Source organism: Rhineura floridana, chromosome 11 (assembly GCF_030035675.1).
Source record: "Rhineura floridana isolate rRhiFlo1 chromosome 11, rRhiFlo1.hap2, whole genome shotgun sequence".
Taxonomy (NCBI): domain Eukaryota; kingdom Metazoa; phylum Chordata; class Lepidosauria; order Squamata; family Rhineuridae; genus Rhineura; species Rhineura floridana.
The window spans coordinates 8,504,432-8,525,608 of NC_084490.1; the positions used below are offsets into that span (position 1 = coordinate 8,504,432).

The window sequence follows — 21,177 nt, forward strand, 5'->3', positions numbered from 1 at the left end:
CCTTAAGCTCGCGCAGTTTTATACGACAGGCGCGCGATGTTGGCTGAAAAGTATGGGGTTAAGCGAAGCGCATGCGCGGATACCTCACTTTTTTTTGAAGGCTGAAAAAAAAGCCTGAGTAATAAACAAAATATTAGGAAATTTATATATATCATTGTAATCATTATTATTAATGATAACAAGTTGATATTTCGATTAACAAATTAATATTTTTGATAAACAGCACTTAACATTTATTCACGGCGTGCGCTTGCCGTTCAAAGGCCTCGCCTTAAATGAATAAATAAGTTATTTTTTAATTAATAAATAAGATAGAAACAACAGGAAGTTGCGTTCAGAGTGGAAGACCCGCGAGGAGGACAGGGAGGAGGAGGAGAGAGAGGCGGTTGGTCAAGGGAGATCTTCACTTCCGGGGTCGAGGAGGTCGCTGCGGCGCGAGCGTGCGAGGCGGGAGAGGAGGCGGCGCTTGCGGCGCAACGGAGGGAGCCGAGGAGCCGCTTCTATGGCGCTGAGTCTGGACCGCGAGGCCTACTACCGCCGCGTCAAGCGTCTCTACAGCAACTGGCAGGTGAAGGCGGCAGACGCTGCGGGCGGGAGGGAGGGACCCAGCGTTCCTTCTCGGCTCCTCGGTCGCGCGGGATGTGGGTGGGAGAAAATTGGGGGGGATCCTGCCCCCCGGAAACAAGGGAGATTAATTTCTATGTAACACACCCTTTAAAGAAAAAAATAGTAAAACATTTGTACCCCACTCTTCCAAAAAAATCTTCAAGGTACCTGTTAAATATAAAGAAATTCAATACGTAAAGTTTTTTTAATACGCACACAAAAACGCAATCAAGAAAACTCTAAAACACGCATTTTTGTTTTTCCGTTCCCTTCCTTCGTTGACATCTCATCATCCCCTCTCCCTCGCTATGACTTGTCAAATTCCATTTCTCTTTAATATTGTCTCCCTAGCGGGTTTTTTCTTTTTTTTGGTGGGGAGTCACTGATAATGGGTGGTATTCAACTAAAGCCTACTTAGATTAGACCCGTTAAAATTAATGAACGTAACTTAGTCATAGCTGTTACCTTCAACGGGCCTGAGTATGACTAGCATTGAGTACTAACAACTGAATTTAAGTATTTTTAAAAGATATGGGGTAGTTCAGCTGCTGTAACACAGTGCCCATGTGGTTCAAATCTCGCCTCTGCTCTGAACTCTCAGTAGGGTTGTTTTAAGCCTCAGTGTCCTAACAGTAGGGGGGGGATAATAATGATGATCTGCCTTATGAGGTTATTGTAAGGATAGCAACAAATGAAATGTTTTATTGAACATTTGAAAAGACTGTGTATGTGCATTATTTGTTAGTTTTGTCTTTCTCTTCTTTTTGTGCTTTTCATCTTTATAATAGTACATTGGGCACACCCCTTGTATTGCTTTGTACAGACGGAGACACTGAACTGAAACACAGTAGATTAGAAACTTCACAGGAGAAATACCTTGCAAGTTCACATGAAGTATAAGGGTGGCTAAAGCTGAATTGTGAGCCACTGTGGTGCCCAAGAGGTTCAAGGGAGGAGGAGCTGGCCCTCTCAGGCTGCTATTGGGACAACTGAGGTAGAAGAGATCAAACTTAGGACCCAAAGTAGGGATGGTTAGTCAGCAACCATAGGAGACATTTGGGGGGGAAAGCAGAAACTGCTGAAAGAATGTGTGTAAGAAACAGATCAGACATTGGATGTAGCTTTTAGCTGTATGAAGATCTTTATATGCAGCTCTTCTGCTTAGTTTGTTGGACTAGCCCTGGTATGATGCCAAATTATAGAAAGTGTTGGAATCCTTCCAGCTGAGGGAAGAAAGCCTAGACATAAAGCACTACTCCATGCTTGCCTGTTAACATGGAATTCCTTTGAGACCTGGGAGGAGTTGGATGCTCCAGCTTTAAATTGTAAATTGCTTCCAGAGATATATATCTGATAGACAGATTCCTTGCAAAGCTTTTGGAAGAAAACTGTTAACAGCTTTCTTCACTCACCACCTGCCTTTACCTCTCTCTTGGATGCTGAGTCCTATCTTGGTAGAGGAATTTCCCACCACTCACCTCTGACTGTACTCAGTGTGCCAGGGTCTTCCTAAGACAGTGTTCCTAGCTTCTGAAACTACTCCTTTTGGAGCTGGAACAAGGAAACTTGGTCCATAATGCATTTTCTTACCTTTCCCAGAAGTACATTCAGGACCCAAACAGAAGTACAGCAAAATGTTGTTGTTCCTTATACAGTAACAGCCTTCCAGAGCCTAGTGCCCTCCCCCCCCATGGTTTGGCCATGCTGGCTGGGGCTGATGGGATTTGTAGTCCAGAATATCTGGAGAGCAACAGGTTGGGAACCTTGCTCTATAATAGAGAGAGAAAGACAGTTTTGAAAGCAACAAACAGAACTTCACACAAGCTTGCTCTGGATCCCTATAAGGATTCTGTTAATCACCTAAAAATATATGTATGTAACTGATTAACAAAACAGAGGTTTTTATTGTTCTTCCAAAACGTTTCGGCTTCCGCCTTCATCAGCTGCTAACATACAAATGCTGTTACAAGGTGGCAGTTCTAGAGCTTTGAGGATGGAATGCTCAGAGGGGCCTCCTTTGCAGAAGCTAAGCGATGCTGGTACCGTCCTCCAGGTTCAGGCCATGTGGTGCCAATGTGTCCAGAAAGTATATCCAAAAGTTCTCCCTTTTAGTCAATGCTGCTGGATCTGTTGGCATCTCTATCGCTGTTATAAAAAAGTCCAACAGACTGTGGCCCTCAGTATTGAAATGTTTTGCAACTGGTTGCTCCACTTTTTTTGTCAAGATTGCTAATTCATGGTTTCTGAAACACGTGTGTAGGACAGTTGTAGTTTTTCCTATGTACTGGATATAACATCCTGGTCTTTCGCATTTGATGACATAAATTATATTGTGTGACCTGCAGGTGATGTTCTGTTTGATGTAATATGTTCTCCCTGTCCTAGTGCTTTTGAAAGTAGCTGTCTCCCTGAGATACACACAGGTGATACAGCGTTTGGCGTGACAAGGATGAGACCCAGAACTGCTGATAAGTGGCTTCAGTACAGCATTCACTAACAGTCTGCGTAAATTAGGAGGCTGGCGAAATGCTACAATAGGAAACTTGTTGATGGCTCTAGCAAGAAGTTCAGAGTTTGCTAGCAATGGGTAGCTCTCCCGGATTGCTCCGTGATAGTTAGGAGATGCTGGATGGAAATCTACCACAAATTAAATCCGTTGTTCTTTGACACCTCATTATGCTGGAGGAGGTTTTCTCTGGACAGAATGGAGGCTCAGTGGATGTTGCAATCAATAATATGTGCAGGATACCAGAAAAGGACTATCAATGTCCAGGACTGGGGGGGGGGTGTCCACTGGCTTGGGGGAACCATAACGTTTTCACAAGTATGGGGGGGGAATCAAAAAGGGGGGGGAAACAGGGATAGGAGGAGGGAACAGAGTGGCTGGAACCCTGGACAGCAGCATTCCACCAACGTTTTGCTGCAGGTCCTATTTGCCGTCCAGGGCTCCTTTAGGAGGAAGGGCAGGGTATAAATTAATAATAATAATAATAATAATAATTTGTTGATTTCAAATCATTTCCTTTCGGAAGCTTTGTTTTTGTAGCTATAAAGCATGCATTTTAGCTTGCATAACTTTGTATTTAGGGACGCACATACATAAGAAAATGGTAAAAGGAGATATATTGGTGATGTTTTCCCCAGAATAGCTGTGGGGGTAGAAAAGACAGTGTGGATGGGGGTGGGGTTGTGTGGGTCAAGGAGTTTGAGTATTAGAAGGATCTGGGGAAATAGCAAGGCACTGAAGCTTGACCCCATGGCCATTAGAAACTGCTTCATTGTCAGAAGACAATGGCCTCCTGTTCCCCATTTTCCCCCCCTTTTTTGTTTTGGTAATCGACAAGGGCTAGAAACTGGTGGGGGGGCAGGGGATGAGGAGATTGTTCGTTGAGTATCAGATCCAGATCATGTAACAACTGCTGAGAGGCAAAATTTACTTGCCTTAGGGTTTAATGCACTTTCTCATGCACTACACTATATGGAGTTTTGTTCTCTTGCAGAAAGGAGAAGATGAATATGCCACCATTGATGCTATCGTGGTTTCAGTTGGAGTCGACGAAGAGACTGTCTATGCCAAGTCCACAGCCCTGCAGGTGAGTGGTGGGTGAAGGCATGCTTTTGCCTCAGTCGTACTGTAGGGCTCGTATAGAAAATGATGTAATTATTGGGCAGAAAGGTAAAAAAGCCTCTTTGCTCCTCACAGAATTCTCTTCCCTTTGCAGACATGGCTGTTTGGCTACGAACTCACAGACACCATCATGGTTTTCTGTGAGGACAAGATCCTCTTCATGGCTAGCAAAAAGAAGGTGGAGTTCCTGAAGCAGATTGCAAACAGCAAAAACAATGAGAGCACCAATGGGGTGCCGGCTATCACGCTGCTTGTACGGGAGAAGGTGGGTGTGTTTAGCTCTGTCCAGAAGTGCTTGTAAAACGGAAGGCAGACCATTTGCGGACATGTATAGAAACTACGAACACACACACATTTTCCTCTTCCTCCTTCCCTACTCCAGAATGAAAGCAATAAGGGAAACTTTGACAAGATGATCGAAGCCCTAAAAATTAGCAAGAATGGCAAACGCATTGGGGTCTTCAGCAAGGACAAGTTTCCTGGGGAGTTCATGAACAGCTGGAATGATGCTCTCAACAAAGAAGGCTTTGAGAAGGTGGGGGGAACCGGCTCCAGTGCATGGGAGTGGGGGGGGCAGGATGAGTGCTGCTCTGGCTCACCTTCCTCTAACCCTGGTGCCAGGTGGACATCGGTGCTGTGGTGGCCTACACCATTGCCGTAAAAGAGGATGGGGAGCTCGCCCTGATGCGTAAAGCGGCCACCGTCACTTCGGAGGTTTTCACCAAGTTCTTGAAGGAGCGTGTCATGGAGATAGTAGATGCTGACGAGGTGAGGAGGGAACCTGGCTGCGGGGTTGAAATCTGCTGGGATGTAAGGAGAATGCTCTCGGATGGGAATTATATATAGGCCTTGAGTAAAATGGGGCCAGTGGACTATTGCCTAGCATGGGGATGGAGAACCTGTAGCTCTCAAGGGGTTGTTGGACTCCAGCTCCCATCAGCCCACAGCCAGCCTGGTCAAGATGATGGGAGCTATACTTCAATAACTTCTGAAGGGCCACAGGTTCCCCATCCTTGTCTTAAGCCCATCTTCTGTCATGGATCTGCCTTTAGCTCTGGTGGCTTTTCAGTTAGTTTGGCCATTGGCTAGTAGGTCTTTTTGCAGCTTTCCCCCACCAGGCGCTGGGCAGCGTATCACTCCAGCATATTATCCCTGTCTGTCCTGGTCTGTTAATGCCGGCGCTCATTACTAGGATAGCTATGGTGCCCTGGGAGAAGCGGCAGTGCTGAGATATGGGAGCTGTGTATGCATGCTTCTCTTTGTCTTGACAGGCAGTGGAGTCTTCTTTAAGGGTTGGAGAAGAAAGATCTACTGCAGAATCCACATTGCTGTAGCACCCTAGATGCAGGCAGCAAAAGAATTGGGAAAATCAGAGCCTCAGTCTTGCTAGGGCTGTGTATGTGTGTGTTAAAACCTCTGGGGATGTAATTCTCCTTTAGGCACTGGAGGGGCCTCTCTCCCCTCCTTCCCCCCCCCATGTCTCTACTGATCACTGAATCCTCTCCATCCTATGGCAGAAAGTGCGGCACAGCAAGCTGGCAGAGTCTGTAGAGAAGGCCATCGAGGAGAAGAAATACCTGTCCGGGGCAGACCCCTCCACCGTGGAGATGTGCTACCCTCCCATTATCCAGAGCGGGGGAAATTACAACCTCAAGTTTAGTGTCGTCAGGTAGGCAAATCTCCATGGGAATAGGATAAACTGTTTTCAAATCAACGAGAGGGGGGGAAAAAGTTTAAATCAAGTTTCCCAGTTTATAATTCATGCATCTCCTGAACGAGCATGCTGCTAATTGAGATATATTTAAATTACATATAACCTACTTGTGGGAATGTAACCTAAAATCTCTGGTCATGCATTGCCCTTGCGCAATTATGTGTGCTTAGAAGACAGGACAACAGATAACTGTGAAATTAATGATTTCCTATTTAACCGTACGTATTTATAACATTTTTATCTGACAGCGTATGTGGATCTTTTTCTCAATTAAATGAAGGGTGGGATTTATATGAGGCAACAGCTCTGTGCTGGAGTCCTGTTTGTTTTGTTTGTTTGAAGCTCTTGTGTAGACTGTGCACAAAGCTTGCCTTGCCAGTCGATCCCACCGTATCGCCACTAGCTCTTACCACCTCTGCCTTTGTGTCTCCAGTGAGAAGAGCTACATGCATTTTGGGACTATCACTTGTGCCATGGGCATCCGCTACAAATCCTACTGCTCCAACCTGGTGCGCACGCTCATGGTGGACCCACCTCAGGAAACACAGGACAACTACACTTTCCTGCTGCAGTTGCAGGAGGAGATGCTGAAAGAACTGCGGCATGGTGAGGGGTGGTGGGGAGTACTTGTGTGTGATGGCTGGTTTGGGGGGGTGGAGGACAGCATTCTATGGGACATGGGAGGGAGCTTGTTGAAGAGCAGCCCTTTTTCCACTCTTTTTTTTCCCCTTTGACTCTTCTCCCTCCCCTTTGTACTAGGTACAAAGCTGTGTGAGGTCTACGCTGCTGTCATGGATATGGTGAAGAAGCAAAAACCAGAGCTCTTGAGCAAAACCACCAAGAACTTGGGGTAAAAATCCTCACCTGTTGGGACAGAGGCATCTTTCCTGCAAGGTTACAGGCTCGTGAATGGCACAGTTGGGAGGACTCAGGTGTTTTCCCCACTCTCTTTCCCAGGTTTGCCATGGGCATCGAGTTCAGAGAGGGATCACTCGTGATCAATAGCAAAAACCAGTATCGGCTCAAAAAAGGTGAGAACGTCCCTCCCTCCTGACTTAATAATAATAATGGCAAGGATGTTCTGGTTCTTAGTCTACCCTTAAATTCTGTCCAAAGGTCATGTATGTTTTGGAAGTGGGCATGTCAGGGGTCCTTTGCGAAAAGATTTGGGGAGGCTGGCTTCCCTCTGAAGTTGTGTTCTGTCTGCCATAGGAATGGTTTTCAGCCTCAATGTGGGGTTCTCAGACCTGCCCAACAAAGAGGGAAAGAAAACAGAGGAGAAAACGTATGCACTGTTCATCGGGGACACAGTCTTGGTAGAAGAGGTGGGTATGAAGTGGAGAGGGGGACATGAATCATTGTGGGGATCACAATGGGAAGCAGGAGCAAGAACTTCATAAACTATGATGGGGAAGAACCATAGCTCACTGGTAGAGCATCTCCTTTGCATGGAGAAGGTCCCGGGTTCAGTTCCCAGCATCTCCAGACAGGGCTGGTAGAGAATCTTGCCAGTCAGTATGGACAATATGAAGCTAGATGGCCTAATGGTCTCCCTCGGTATAAGGCAGCTTTCTGTGTCCTTCCAAGGAGAAGACACTCCTCCCACATTCAGTTCTGGTTCTGCCTTTGGACAGAGAGCGGTTGCTGGTCTCAGGCTTGTATTGGGGGAAATTGCCAGCATCTCCTCTCCCTTCATTCTTATGCCTGCCTTTGCTCATTGCCAATTCCTTGCACACCTACTTAGCTGGGAAAGGGAGTTACATGGGGACTGGGCACAGCTTCACCAGCTAATAATAAGCAAGGTACTCTGGAGGCCTAACTGACATTTTTATCTTGGGACATCTCACCCCATAATGGACATCTGGTTGGCCACTGTGAACTAGGATACGGACTAGATGGACCTTTGGGCTGCTCTCCTGTTCTTATGACTGGCAGGGAGTGAAGCTCAGTTAACATTGTGTGGATCCCGCAATTCAATATTTGTTGGTCTTCTTAGGATCCTCTTGCTGTTCTGTTTCAGAGCTTAGTTGGTTAGTCCTCTCGACTTTCCATCCTTACTATGTTGGCAGTTCTGGTTCAAAGTGTTTTTTCAACTCTTTGAATCTGTTCTGCTGGTGTTATGCCTTGATGTGGCAGAGGTGTCCTCAGAAGGGACAATAAGTTTGAAGACTTTCCTTTGAGTATCACCTGTAATTCAACTTACCAGCTGTCTGTGTAGTCTTAAGCACATTCCTTTCTTTACAACTGCGTGGGTTTGTTTGTTTTTCCCTTCCACAGGATGGCCCAGCTACTATCCTGACTTCTGTCAAGAAGAAAGTCAAGAACGTCAGTATTTTGCTCAAGGTAAGTCCTGTGGTGGGTCTTAGATGCTTGACATGAGGTTTGTCTAGTAGTTTGGTTGGGTCAGGAAAAGCGCTGTGGTTTTGAAAAACTTAAGGGGGTTAGAACAGGAGCAGACATGTGACCCATAGATAACTTTACAGCATTTTGGGATTCTAATAAGTTCTAACCCTCATTGTTGAGGACATGGTTTGTTTTGTTGCATTTTCAAACATTGAACCAAGGAGGAGGCAATTAGGACTACATTTGGGGGGGGGGGTTCCACACTCTTACAATTTCTTTTAGTTTGTAATTCTGTAACATGACACATGCTTACAAAAAACATTTTGAAGGACTTTTCTTATTGCAGAATAAGCTTGGGAACCAAAGCTTAGCTTGAGGAAGGCAAAGCAATTGAGCATGGCGTACATTCTGATTTCTGCTTTTCTGTCATAGAAAGAAGATGAAGAGGAGGAGGAGGAAGAAGATGATACTGAGGGAATCCTGCTTGGCCGTGGTTCCCGGGCAGCCCTGCTACCAGAAAGAACTCGGGTATAAAAGGCTTTGGGGAATCGGGGTGGAAGAGTTGTGGGTAGCATTTAAGGCCTGTGAAAAGGCCTTTGGGGTGCCTCCATGTGGGAAGCTGCCAGGATTCAATTTGAGGAATCAGGGTGTCTGGCAATGGTATGTCGGCAAATAGCAGACTCCCCATCTTCATCTTGTCCAGAACGAAATGACAGCTGAGGAGAAGCGCCGGGCGCACCAGAAGGAACTAGCCACCCAGCTCAATGAAGAAGCCCGGAGACGTCTAACAGAACAAAAGGGGGAGCAGCAGATCCAGAAGTGAGTGAAAAGGGCCTGCGTGAGAAGGTAGTGTGGTGGGCTTGTGTTACTTCCAGATGGCTGCCTTCTCGCAAGGTCTGGAGCAGCTGACTGGAAGCTCCCTGCTCAAGTTGGATTTCCTCACCTTCCTGGTCCCTTGCAGGGCGCGCAAGTCAAATGTCTCCTACAAAAATCCATCCCTGATGCCGAAGGAGCCTCACATCCGGGAGATGAAAATCTACATCGACAAGAAGTATGAGACTGTCATCATGCCTGTCTTTGGCATTGCCACTCCTTTCCACATTGCCACCATCAAGGTAGAGCAGCTGCGGAGACTGGCTGGCGTTCCCATTTGGGTCTTGGGATAGATGTAGCTTGCTGGCTTAGTGCTTGAGCTGGGTAATAAAAATGGCTTTAGGACGGCGATTAGCTTGGTGTTGACCATAGTAGTCAGCCAAGTCTTCCCCAAGATAACGAGTCTCTTCTTCACAAAGTTGCAGCCATAGCTCTGATTGTGTGCAGAAAAGGGGCTTTGGGGCAGGAACAGGAAGGGGCTTTGCGTGAAAGTTGGAAATACATGTGGAAGGCAATTCACAAATGAAGAAATAATAAAACCATTGCTCCTTCCATACAGAACATCAGTATGTCAGTGGAAGGTGACTACACCTACCTGAGAATCAACTTCTACTGCCCAGGCAGTGCTTTGGGCCGCAACGAAGGCAACATCTTCCCCAACCCTGAAGCCACCTTTGTGAAAGAAATGTGAGTCGCCCTTGCAGAGTCTGAGCCACAGGATGTAGTCGGGAAGCTTCATTGCCTTGGGGAGCCCACACCTCTCTGTGTCGCCTTTTACATTTTTTGTGAGCTGGAGATTTGGTGTTTAATGTCTTTTCCTTACTGTGGGGCTTCCTTATTTCCTTGTGTCTTGAAATATGCCTGGTGCCTCACTCTGTTTGTGTGGTAGAGGTCAATGAGCTTCCTTTTCCTTTCCCTTTGTCTGATCAGTGGGCCATAGCTCAGTGTAGAGCACATTATTAACCTACAAAAGATTCACTCCCTGACATCTCCAGGTAGGAGAGACCAGTGCCTGAAACCTTGGAGAGCTGCTGCCAGTCAGTGCAGACAATACTGAGCTAGATGGACTCACTCAGAATAGGTCCGTTCTTGAAAGGGTCCAGTTCAGTTTCATGTTTTTCAGACAGTCTTCTTTTCCATCATCCCACTCTCAGGCTCTATAAAAGCCACCCCTTGTTCTGTAGCCAAAGGAGCAAGACTTGGGTGGCATTGTCAGGCACCTGCCAACACAACTCTGCTCTCCTTCCCCCCCTTCCAGAACGTATCGGGCATCCAATATAAAAACGCCTGGGGAGCAGACAGTGCCAGCTCTCAACCTCCAGAACGCCTTCCGTATCATCAAGGAGGTGCAGAAGCGCTACAAAACCCGCGAGGCTGAAGAGAAAGAGAAGGAGGTGAGACACCAAGGAGCTTCCTTGTATTCATTCTCAGAGGGCAGCTGGGGAAATCGCAGTGATGGGACTGATCCCTTGCATTTGGGGAGAGTGGAGGCGGAGTATGTTGGGATAATTCCAAAATCTGGGAATCCTGCCTAGGAAAAAGGTAATTGACGCGACACTTACGTAGGAATCGCAGATGTTTTGCAGCCTAATGTGGTTGTTCCTCTTCCATTTCCCCAGGGAATTGTCAAACAAGACTCTCTAGTGATCAACTTGAACCGCAGCAACCCCAAGCTGAAGGACCTTTACATCCGCCCCAACATTGCCCAGAAAAGGATGCAGGGGTCTCTGGAGGCCCACGTCAATGGTATAGAGGGCTGCGAGATGCACAGAGCTGCCTCTTGGGGGCAGACAAGTGTTCTTACTCTTCAGGCTGAGGGGGAGTTCATTGAGAGGATCTCTTAAAGGGATTTTTGCTGGGGAAATGGCCAAACTCTCCTGAACAATCATGTAACTAGGATTATTCCAGCTCTTTTTATTGGCTTCTTTGTCATCTCCTTGTGCTGTGTGAGTCTGCTGGCGTGTCAGTAACTCTAGATCTAGTCATCAGCTGGGAGCAGGCAGCTTCCTTTTCTGACTGGCTTTCTCCTCTACAGGTTTCCGCTTCACCTCCGTGCGGGGAGACAAAGTGGACATCCTATACAACAACATCAAACACGCTGTGTTCCAGCCCTGTGATGGGGAGATGATCATCGTACTACACTTTCACCTCAAGGTACTTGCCCAGCTTGAGTTAGGAGGAGTTACAAGCAGGGCTGTGGAGTTGGAGTTGGAAGAAATGTACCGACTCCGGCTTCAAAATAAATTTTGATTGACATTTTTTTAGAAATATAAATTCAAAATGTCAAAGAAGCTTCCCATGGAGTCAGCTGTAGTTGAGCATTTCACCATAACTCAAGATGGAAACCATTTTGTGTGTCAGTGTATGACACAGGACCCACATGAAGACAAATGCTGTGATGCCAAGATCAGGCATATTCAGGCAGCGATAAAAATGCTCCTATGAGAGCTTTCAATTTAGAAAGACATTTACAGCGCTTTCCAGGGCTGTGGAGTTGGAAGCAATTTTGAGTGGAGTCGGAGTCGGACAGTAGAAAAATAGAGGAGTCGGAGTCGAGGGTTTGGCGTACCGACTCCACAGCCCTGGTTACAAGGCATTATGACCACCGGAGGCAGGGGAGGAATCCACTTTCATCGAGCAAAATTAAGTTGCAAGGCATTACTGTCGTGTGGCCCCAGAGTAATAGCCCCTCTCATTGTCTTGCTCGAAGTAAAAGTGCAGATGTCTTTCCTTGCTCCTAGGGTGCTCTCTATGTGTGTTCTATGCATGGAATTTGGTACTAGCTGCATAATTAGCTTTCCCTAGAAATCTTGCATCATTGTAAAAAGAAGCTTGGAAATAAGCTTGCGGAAGGCAGCTACTGTTGGACTGTTTTGATCCCTTGCCCTTAGCCAGCATAAGCCTAATAAAACACGCAAAGTAATCATCCCAGAAGTGTGAACTTTCCCTACTGTAATTTTACTTTTTTTATTGTTATTGATTGATTTATATACTGCTTCTATACCAAAGTGGCTTCTAAGTGGTTTATAGCATAAAATCAATTACAAAATACATACATAATTAAAATACCAAATTACAATTTAAATATTAAAACTTCCTTAGTTAAAATTGACAACAAAACAAACCAGGTGAAAAACAAAAACAGTTAAAAACAAAGAAACATTGGAAATTTAAATGCAAGGGAAGCTGGTGGAATGCCAATACACATGGAGCACCCCATATTTCAATAGGGAGAGCATTCCACAACACTGGTGCCCCCTGTTGAAAAAGTCTGCCTCGGTGTTACCGCAAGCAGGTAATCAGGCCTGGCAAAACTAACGGGTTCCATTTGTTGTATGTAATGCCCTTACCAGGCAGTGAAGCAGAAGGACATTTTACGCTGGTCTTAGCTTTCAATTGGTACAAAACTTTGATTGCCCTAGAACAGCGTTCTGGATATTTGCTTGTCGTGCATACACACAGACACCTGCTCATGCTTAACTCCCTTTTCCCCTCTCCCCGTCCTCTATCCCTGAACTCCAGAATGCCATCATGTTTGGCAAGAAGCGACACACAGATGTGCAGTTTTATACTGAGGTGGGCGAAATCACCACCGACCTGGGCAAGCATCAGCACATGCATGACCGTGATGACCTCTACGCTGAGCAGGTGAGAGAAGGGTCTACTTGTGGCCCTGTCCTGGAAGCAGGAGGGCATGGGCACAGGCAGCGCAGCTTGTGCAGGCCAAATGCCAGACTGCATTGCTGAAGCGGATTGATCCTGTCCTGCACAGATGGAGCGAGAGATGAGGCACAAGCTGAAAACTGCATTCAAGAATTTCATTGAGAAGGTAGAGTCACTGACCAAGGAGGAACTGGAATTCGAGGTGCCCTTCCGGGAACTGGGGTAAGGACCTCTGACAAAAGTGGCTTCTGTTTTGTAGTCCAATAAAGGGCGGATAATTTGAGCTAACATTCTAGGATAGGGATCAGGAGGTGAATCATACAGGGGGCAAGGAATTGTGCCGTTGGAATGACCAACTTGTATAAATGGACTAATGTGTGCAGGCAAGATACTGTTTATCACAGTAACCCTATCCTGGCCTCATGGAACTTTGAAGACATTAGGAACTAGAAGCAAATAACCCCCATTTATGAATTCCCTAATTTTGCCCACCTGCTGTGGGCATATTTTGGCTCTCAGGGTTTCAGACAGGAGTCTTTCCCAGACCTACCTGGAGATGCTGGGATTGAACCTGGGACCTTTTGCATGCAGAACAGAGGCTCTACCACCAAGCTATAGTGTCTGCTTTCACCCCTGCTATCTGCATGATGCTGTGACTTTTCAGAGAGCTTCCCGTTCCTCCTTGGATGGGCGGCTTAGCTGCACATACTAAGTTACCAGCTGTTTCTCCTACACTAACTGCTTCACCTCTTTCTTCTTCTCATCCCCCCTTTCATCATGGCAGGTTTAATGGCGCCCCCTACAGAAGCACCTGTCTGCTCCAGCCAACCAGCAGTGCCCTGGTGAATTGCACTGAGTGGGTGAGTATAAAAGCATGACTGGATTGGGTTGAGCTAAAGTGAACATATGGCAAAGGAGTATCTTCAGCTTTGCCTGGGCCTTGACCACAGAGCCTAGGAACTTGCTTTTTCTTTCAAAACAAAAAGCTATAATTACGAGAAATGTGGCAAGAAGTTAGTCACTGACCAATTCAAGGTACTCTTGGATGAGACTGAAATGACTCTAGAGAATCAGTGTGGCTTCAGGCCCAGTTTTGGTACTGAAGCTACCTTGGTCACCCTGTATGAAGACCGATGTTGGGACAGAGATGGAGCGAGTGTGTCCATGTTGATTTTCCCTGGTCTCTCAGTACCTTTCTGTACCATGAACCATGGTGTCCTTCTGAGGAAGATGTCCAGCTTTGGAGTAGGGCTCACTGTCTTGTAATGGTTCTGATCTTACTTGGATGGTCAACTCCAGAAGGTGGGATGAGTTGTTGAGCCCCTAGAGCCTCCAATGTGGAGTTCCACATGGTTCAATTTTATCCCCCATGCTATTTAACATGTACATGAAATCACTGAGTGGGATCACCAAGACTTTAGGGAGTATGTTGTCCTCAGAATGCTGACAACATGCAACTGTTTCTCCTTTATAGCTCAAGCAGCTGTGACAGTAGGTGTGCTGGATCTGTGCCTGGCCTTCAGGACTTGGATGAGAGCTAACAAATTAAATCTCAATCCAGAGAAGGCTGAGGCACTGTTGGGTAGTGGTTCCTCTGTGCATCCTGTTCTGGATGAGGTTACACACCCCTTGAAGGAGCAGGTGCATAGCCTGAGGGTACTCTTGGATCCAGCGCTGTCATTGGAAGCACAAGTGGCCTTAATGATACAGCTATAGCTGATAGCCGAAATATGACACTATCTGGATGGGGGTAGCCTGACTTGAGCTGACTATACCCTGGTAACTTCCAAGTTTATTTATTTTTATTTATTTATTATTTGATTTATATCCCACCCTTCCAGCAGGAGCCCAGGGCAGCAAACAAAAGCACTAAAAACACTTTAAAACATCATAAAAACAGATATTAAAATACACTAAAACAAAACAACTTTAAAAACTTTTTTTAAAAAGCTTTGAAGACTTTTTTTTAAAAAAGGTTAACAAGCATATTAAAAAGCAATTCCAACACAGAAGCAGACTAGGATAAGGTATCAACTTAAAAGGCTTGTTGAAAGAGGAAGGTCTTCAATAGGTACCAAAAAGAAAACAGAGATGGTGCCTGTCTTATATTTAAGGGTAGGGAGTTCCACAATACTTGGGGCTGCCTTTAAACACTGTTTTGAAACTACAGCTAGTGCAGAATGCAGGTGGCTAGGTAGTTAATTGGAACAAGAAAGTGTGAGCATATAGTACTGCTTTGGACCTGACTGCGCTAGCTGCCAATTTGTTTCTGGGCCCAGTTCAAAGTATTGGTTTCGACCTTTAAAAACCGTATAGCTTAGCATTGACAGTAGGCAGGCACCTTCACTGTACTGTTTTTGGTACCTGCTGAAAACTTTAGGCAAGCCTACCCAGGCTTGTATGTTAATACGTTGTTTTATTTTATCATGTATATTTTTTTAAAAGCTGCTGATTTCACATATAGCTTGAAAAAATTAGATCAACCTGTTTTTTAACACTGTTTTTTGCCGCCCTGGGCTCCTACTGGGAGGAAGGGTGGGATATAGATCTAATAAATAAATAAGCAAGACTTGATTTTAATGCATAATTTATATTTTATGTAGACCATTTAGGAGTTTTGATGATTAAGTGGCATACGAATCCTGGGAAAGAAATAAATGTGGCTCAGGCCCATATATTTGAAACACTGTTTTCCCTGTGAATCTGCCGAGATCCTGAAATGGCCATTTGAGGCCCTTCTTGCTATGCCCCTCCCAAGAGAGGCCCAGAAGGTGGCAGTGAGAGAATGGCCTTTTCTGTAGTAGCTCCCTATCTATGGAATGCTTTTCCCAAGGAGGCCTGCTTGGGCCCAACTTTGTCATTGTTTCAGTGCCAGGCAAAGACAGATTTGTTTTTTCAGGCATTTGGGCAGTGCCAACAGTTGGACATTTCTATCCTGACTGTTTTTAACAAGCTTATGTATTTCTATTATTTTATTTTTACTTTGGTTGTAAATTGCTTTGGAACTTTTTTGTAGTGGGAAGCAATACATACGCCTAACCTTAAACCTGTGCTACCCATGAACCTGAAGAATTGTTCTCCATTAGAGTTCAAGTTGGTTTCTAATTAAAGTAGGGCAAAGAAATCCCTCTCCTACCCAGACATTTCTTGCGCTGCCCTGTTTTGTGCTCTTTTTGATATCAGTACTTGCGTATTGTTCGCAGCAGTACTTCCTTGTTGTTCTTCAATATTTTCCGAGATCAGAAAAGCACTCAGAGGTTTAGGAAAGAAAATCTGAACTAGTTGCTGATTGAGTCACCTCATCCCACTCCTAAGCGGTTTGGAGATTTCGGACTGCTCACTCTTCCTCTCTGTCCGACCTGCAGCCTCCATTCGTGGTGACACTGGATGAGGTGGAGCTGATACATTTTGAACGTGTGCAGTTCCACCTGAAGAACTTCGACATGGTCATCGTCTACAAAGACTACAGCAAAAAGGTCACAATGATCAACGCCATTCCTGTGGCCTCACTTGACCCCATCAAGGAGTGGCTCAAGTGAGTGGCGTGGGATGGTCTTAGTCACCTTTCAGGCAGCCATTGGCACTATTCCTGTGACTCAGGGTAGTTTGGGTGTTTAAATTACTGCTGGAATGCCCTATAGGAATTGATTTCTGCTCCCCCCTCCCCAGTGCTTGAAAGAGACTGTGATGGGAGCTGCAGATTAGAACATGACACTTTCTGATCTCCTGTGCAAAAGTAGTTGGGTCAGGAGTCCTCTTTGAAGGCAACATCCTCCCTTTAAACAATGCAACATGGAACAGCAACTATTTTCCCCCTGTGTCATAAATGAAAAGCTGTGGGGAATAGTAGACGTTTACTGCACCACCACCACAGCCGTACAAAGTAGCCTTGTATTCTGCACGGAAGTGATGATATACTTTACTGCAGAAACTACGATGGGAATGAGCTGGTGCTATTTTGAAGGGTGGTTGTGAGCCCGCTGTCTCGTTGGTGCTATGCATTCATCTCTTCTTTTCCTCTCCACCCACATCAGCTCTTGTGACATTAAGTACACAGAAGGGGTACAGTCCCTCAACTGGACCAAAATCATGAAAACTATTGTGGATGACCCAGAAGGCTTCTTTGAGCAAGGAGGCTGGTCTTTCCTTGAGCCTGAGGGAGAGGTATGTTGAGCAGGCACCTGCAGGGGAGGGTGAGAAGGAATTTGGGAGCAAGACTTGGCATTTGGCCATTACCTTGTTACCTTTCGTTGAAAGGCTGAATGACTTCATTTCTAGAGAGTGGAATGTTTGTGCAGTTTTGGAGGATTTTGGAAATGCTAACTCAGACATTCGTGTAGCATTCCTCCAGAAAATGGGTGTAAGTATCTAGAACCTGCATTAACCCACATTTTGCCTCGCCTCCCCACCTCACCCCCCAAAAAATCTAATGCAGGGGTCATCGTTCAGTAATAGAGCATCTGGTTTGCTTGCAGAAGGTCCCAGGTTTGATCCCTTCGATAGGGCTGGGAAGGTCTCCTACCTGAAAACCTAGAGAGCTACTTACTGCCAGTCAGTGTACTGAACTAGATGGACCAATGGTCTGACTCAGCATAAGGCAACTTTTTATATTCCTATTGGAAACTTACTTTCTTTTAGCAATTTGGGCAGTTCCACTCTGCTGTAATGTAATTTAGTTCTCAAACACATAAAAAAATGTCTGCCCTGTTCCAAGTCCTGCAGAGTCTGGCGAGAGTTGAACCTGTCCGTCTAGACTTCCCTACCACAACATGGTTCTTCTTTCCCCTCCAGGGAAGCGACGCCGAAGCTGGGGAGTCTGAATCCGAGATAGAAGACGAGACGTTCAACCCTTCCGAGGAAGAGTACGAAGATGAGGAGGAAGACAGTGATGAGGACTATTCTTCTGAGGCTGAGGAATCTGGTGAGGGGAAAAGGCCAGCCCAGGAGCCCTGAGAAGAGTGGTCCTGTTCCCTTGGGGCTTGGCTTCTCAGAAGTCCAGGAGCTGAGGCTGCATGCTGGACAGCAAGGTCCCTGCTGCCACTGCTACCTGGGACGTTCCTGGACTCTTTTCTTTCTACATGGGCTCTATGCCTGTCCTTTACCTGCCTGTGTGCATTGCACTCTTCACCTTACTGTTTAAACCCGTGTTGCTCAACCGCTTGCATTCAGCAGCCTGTTCTGCAAAGCCAAGTTATGTGGGCCTTTCTGAGGGAAGCCTCTCATCTGTGTGCTTTCTTCATATTTATAAAAACAGTGGCCTGACTGTCTCCTTTTAAGACCCTGGGAACTAGTGGGATCTGGCCGAGGAGTGCTGTTGTTTTTTTTCCAGCATGACCCAAACAGAAACTTCAAGGAGGCCGCTTGAATTGTGACCTAGTGCTACACACACAAAAAGTCCTACTGCCCTGCCTGCTTCACTCGTGCCGGTGCAACAGCACAAAAGTGTGCATGTTGCTCATAAAGCTGACCTCAGTGTGTAAAAACATTCAATCAGAGATGTGTTGAAACAGGGAAACCTATTGCAGTTCCAGCCAGAGAAATCCCATGGGAGAAAGTTATTTAGTTCTCCCCCTGTGAAACTTCTCAAAATAGTAGTCCTGCTGTTTGCCTCTTGTGCACTGTACGCTCACTCTCAGAATCCTTGGAGACTCATAGAGCTGGATCCATTCTAAGGCTAAATACCTAACCACACATACACAGAGCAAATCCCATTGAACAAAGCAACACTTCTGTGTAAATATGCATAGACTTGTACTGTTAAGTTAGCTAAACTTAAGTCATGACCAGTTTGGTAACCTAATTGCCCAATTGCCACTAACCTAGTCTGTATCCAGCCTCTTATCACGGGGAAATGTTAAATCCAAAAAGGGCCTGGCAAAACTTGGGAGGCCTACACATTGCTCTTCTGTTAGGGTCTCCAGTCCCACTCTACTTCCTCACATGCATGCCAACTAATCCTGAGCTTTTTCCTCTCAGCAGATTATTCCAAGGAATCCCTGGGCAGTGAAGAGGAGAGCGGGAAAGACTGGGATGAGCTGGAGGAAGAAGCACGGAAAGGTAAGAGCTGCTGGGCTGCTGCTTGTGTTGCTGCTCCAGGTGTACTTTCATAAGACGTGGGAAGAAGAAGCAGGTCCCAGGATATGGTGTGTAGGCACATGAGGCTGCCACCTGCCTGTAGTTAAGCAGAGCTGCTTCTGTAGGTCTGCGCAGTGCCTGGATGGCTAACTACTTGGAAAGCATTATGTATTCAGGAAGGAAGGAAGGCAGGATACGTTCCTGGTTGCTGGGAATCCACCAATGGCGAGGCTACTGTTCCGATGGCCATGGTGAGAATAGGATGCTGGACTGTGATGGGCTTCTGGCCTGATCCAGCAGGGCTGCTCTTGGTGTTCTCAAAAAAATAGGGGCAATGTTTGGGAGGTACAGTATATCATGGATGGGGAACCTGTGGCTCTCCAGATGTTCGACTCAAACTTATATCAGCCCCCAGCCAATGGTCGGCGATGATGGGAGTTGTAATCCAGCAACATCCAGAGGGCCACCACCACCCTGGCCGTGAGATACATTGATGACTGCAGAAGTGTAGATATCTTTTTTCCTCCACTGATTCCTATGTCCTCTGTCTCTCCGTGTAGCTGACCGTGAGAGCCGATACGAGGAGGAGGAGGAACGAACCCGCAGCATCAGCCGCAAGAGGAAGGGCCCGTCATCCCAGAGTTCTTCCCACAATCGCAGCTCTCACAGTCGCAGCCCTGGGCGAAGCTCGGGCCCCCCCAAGAAGAAGAGGAAGTAGGCGGCAAATGCCGGCCCTTCCCATCCACCAGTCTTTGGGGGGTTGGGGCTTTTGAGGCCTCATCCAGCAGCCAACATTTAGGGCATGAGGGGCAGCCAACCCCTCCCCACAAACTTTTTCCTCTTTCCCACACGAACCCACACCCCTTTTTTCTGTTTTCTCTGGGGAGTATTTTGTTTTTGTTCCTTGCGTCTCTTTTCCCCTCCCTGACCATTTGTACGGACCAATCAGCTGTGAGAGAGTTCCAGACCCTGCTGTTGTGCTAACCATGGATGCAAATTCTGCTGTCTTGGGGAAGGCCCAGGAATCTGGTGTCAATGATACGCTTCTCTGCTGTTCCCGCCTACCATTTTCTGCCCTCTCCGCCTGTGGGGCATGCTAACTCTCAGCTCTGTTCCGCTGTCCCTCCTCCCTGACTCCCAGAGTCTTCATTGTCAGACAGATCGAGGGCAGGGAGGTGCAGGTTGCCCTGAGATTTACTCCAGAGTAAGAGCATGTACTTCAGCAAAGCAAGCTTGTGCTACCTTTCTTGGCGTTTTGTGCTGATGTGGGGGTGGGCTGGGGGAGATGGAGGTTGAGTTCCTCTTTTTTGAAGCAGAGCACCGGAAGCCCCACCTTGGAACAGTGACAGAGAGGTGGGCAAGAGTTTTTGTACAGGAGACCAGGGATGAGGAACACAAGTGAGAGAAAAGAGTTCTTGGGGGTTTTTTTCTGTTTTTCTTTTTTTGAAAAATTGCCAGGCACTGTCCATTTTTATCTGTTTTCCTGGTTGCAGAGTTTGGTCTCCAGTAAACAAATGTTTTAGGGAGGGGGTGGGTTGGGGTTGAATATATTGCCTGCCCTTTGCCACCTGTGTGGAAAACGGGGTGATTGATCCAGGTGTGGGAGGGCAGGGAAAGGCTTTCTCAAACTCCTTTTTTCCACCCCGTAGCCATTAGCACTCTCTGTATTTTTGACTTTGGAAAAACTGATCAATAAAAATGTTTTTTTAAGTATTTGGAAAGTTTATTTGTCAGCCTCTTCCTTGTCTTTCCTCAAAACACTCTGAGGCATCTTTTTGGCCATTGAATCCTGTTTGTTCTGGTCCCCCCCCCCCTTTATCTGTCCTCGCTGATTTTCCTTTTGCTGTCCCAGTAAATGGCTCTCAGGGCAAAAGCTGCTTCAGTGGAAATTTTCAACGTCCCAATCTTGGTGTCGGGATCAAAAGAACTGATAACTAAAACGACAGATTTAAATCTAATAGTTTTTCATTCTTTAGGAATGAATGCAAGAGATCTAGAAATTAGCAGTGCCACTTTGCTGTGGAACAGAGTCTAGCAGTACTGAAGAAAGCAGGAGAATCTCTGTTTTCATTAACAAGGACTGGGTTTCTAGCACCAGGGTTCCCAAGCTATGGTCCCCAGGGCGAGCTTCATTCAGTAGGTCCACGCCGTGTCTGTGAAGAACAGCAGAAGCAGCAGCTGCTCTGTCCTTAGAGCCTGGCAGTCTGCCTAGAAGGTGAGCAGGGAGGAGGAGGCAGTACTTGAAAGGCGTGGAGAGGATTAGCAGTAAAGTGAA

The 21,177-nt window shown here is 46.4% G+C and overlaps 1 protein-coding gene across 2 annotated transcripts; it reads left to right on the plus strand.

Annotated features, from left to right (window-relative positions):
* The first annotated feature begins 84 nt into the window (after nucleotides 1–84).
* SUPT16H (SPT16 homolog, facilitates chromatin remodeling subunit) lies at nucleotides 85–20,615 on the plus strand. Of its 2 annotated transcripts, none has more exons than XM_061589247.1 (26): nucleotides 85–568; nucleotides 4,107–4,199; nucleotides 4,329–4,499; nucleotides 4,617–4,769; nucleotides 4,856–5,002; nucleotides 5,752–5,903; nucleotides 6,382–6,554; nucleotides 6,708–6,798; nucleotides 6,906–6,979; nucleotides 7,161–7,273; nucleotides 8,226–8,291; nucleotides 8,724–8,819; nucleotides 8,995–9,110; nucleotides 9,253–9,406; nucleotides 9,724–9,851; nucleotides 10,423–10,558; nucleotides 10,784–10,910; nucleotides 11,200–11,318; nucleotides 12,687–12,812; nucleotides 12,937–13,049; nucleotides 13,612–13,687; nucleotides 16,193–16,362; nucleotides 16,862–16,991; nucleotides 17,619–17,748; nucleotides 18,804–18,884; nucleotides 19,463–20,615. In XM_061589247.1, exons 1-26 carry the CDS (start codon nucleotides 503–505, stop codon nucleotides 19,618–19,620), a joined length of 3,159 nt encoding a protein of 1,052 aa, XP_061445231.1. In that variant the 5' UTR covers nucleotides 85–502; the 3' UTR covers nucleotides 19,621–20,615. The 2 variants fall into 2 exon arrangements, with proteins under 2 accessions (XP_061445231.1, XP_061445232.1); XM_061589248.1 differs by having other exon boundaries at nucleotides 18,807–18,884.
* The last annotated feature ends 562 nt before the right edge of the window (nucleotides 20,616–21,177 follow it).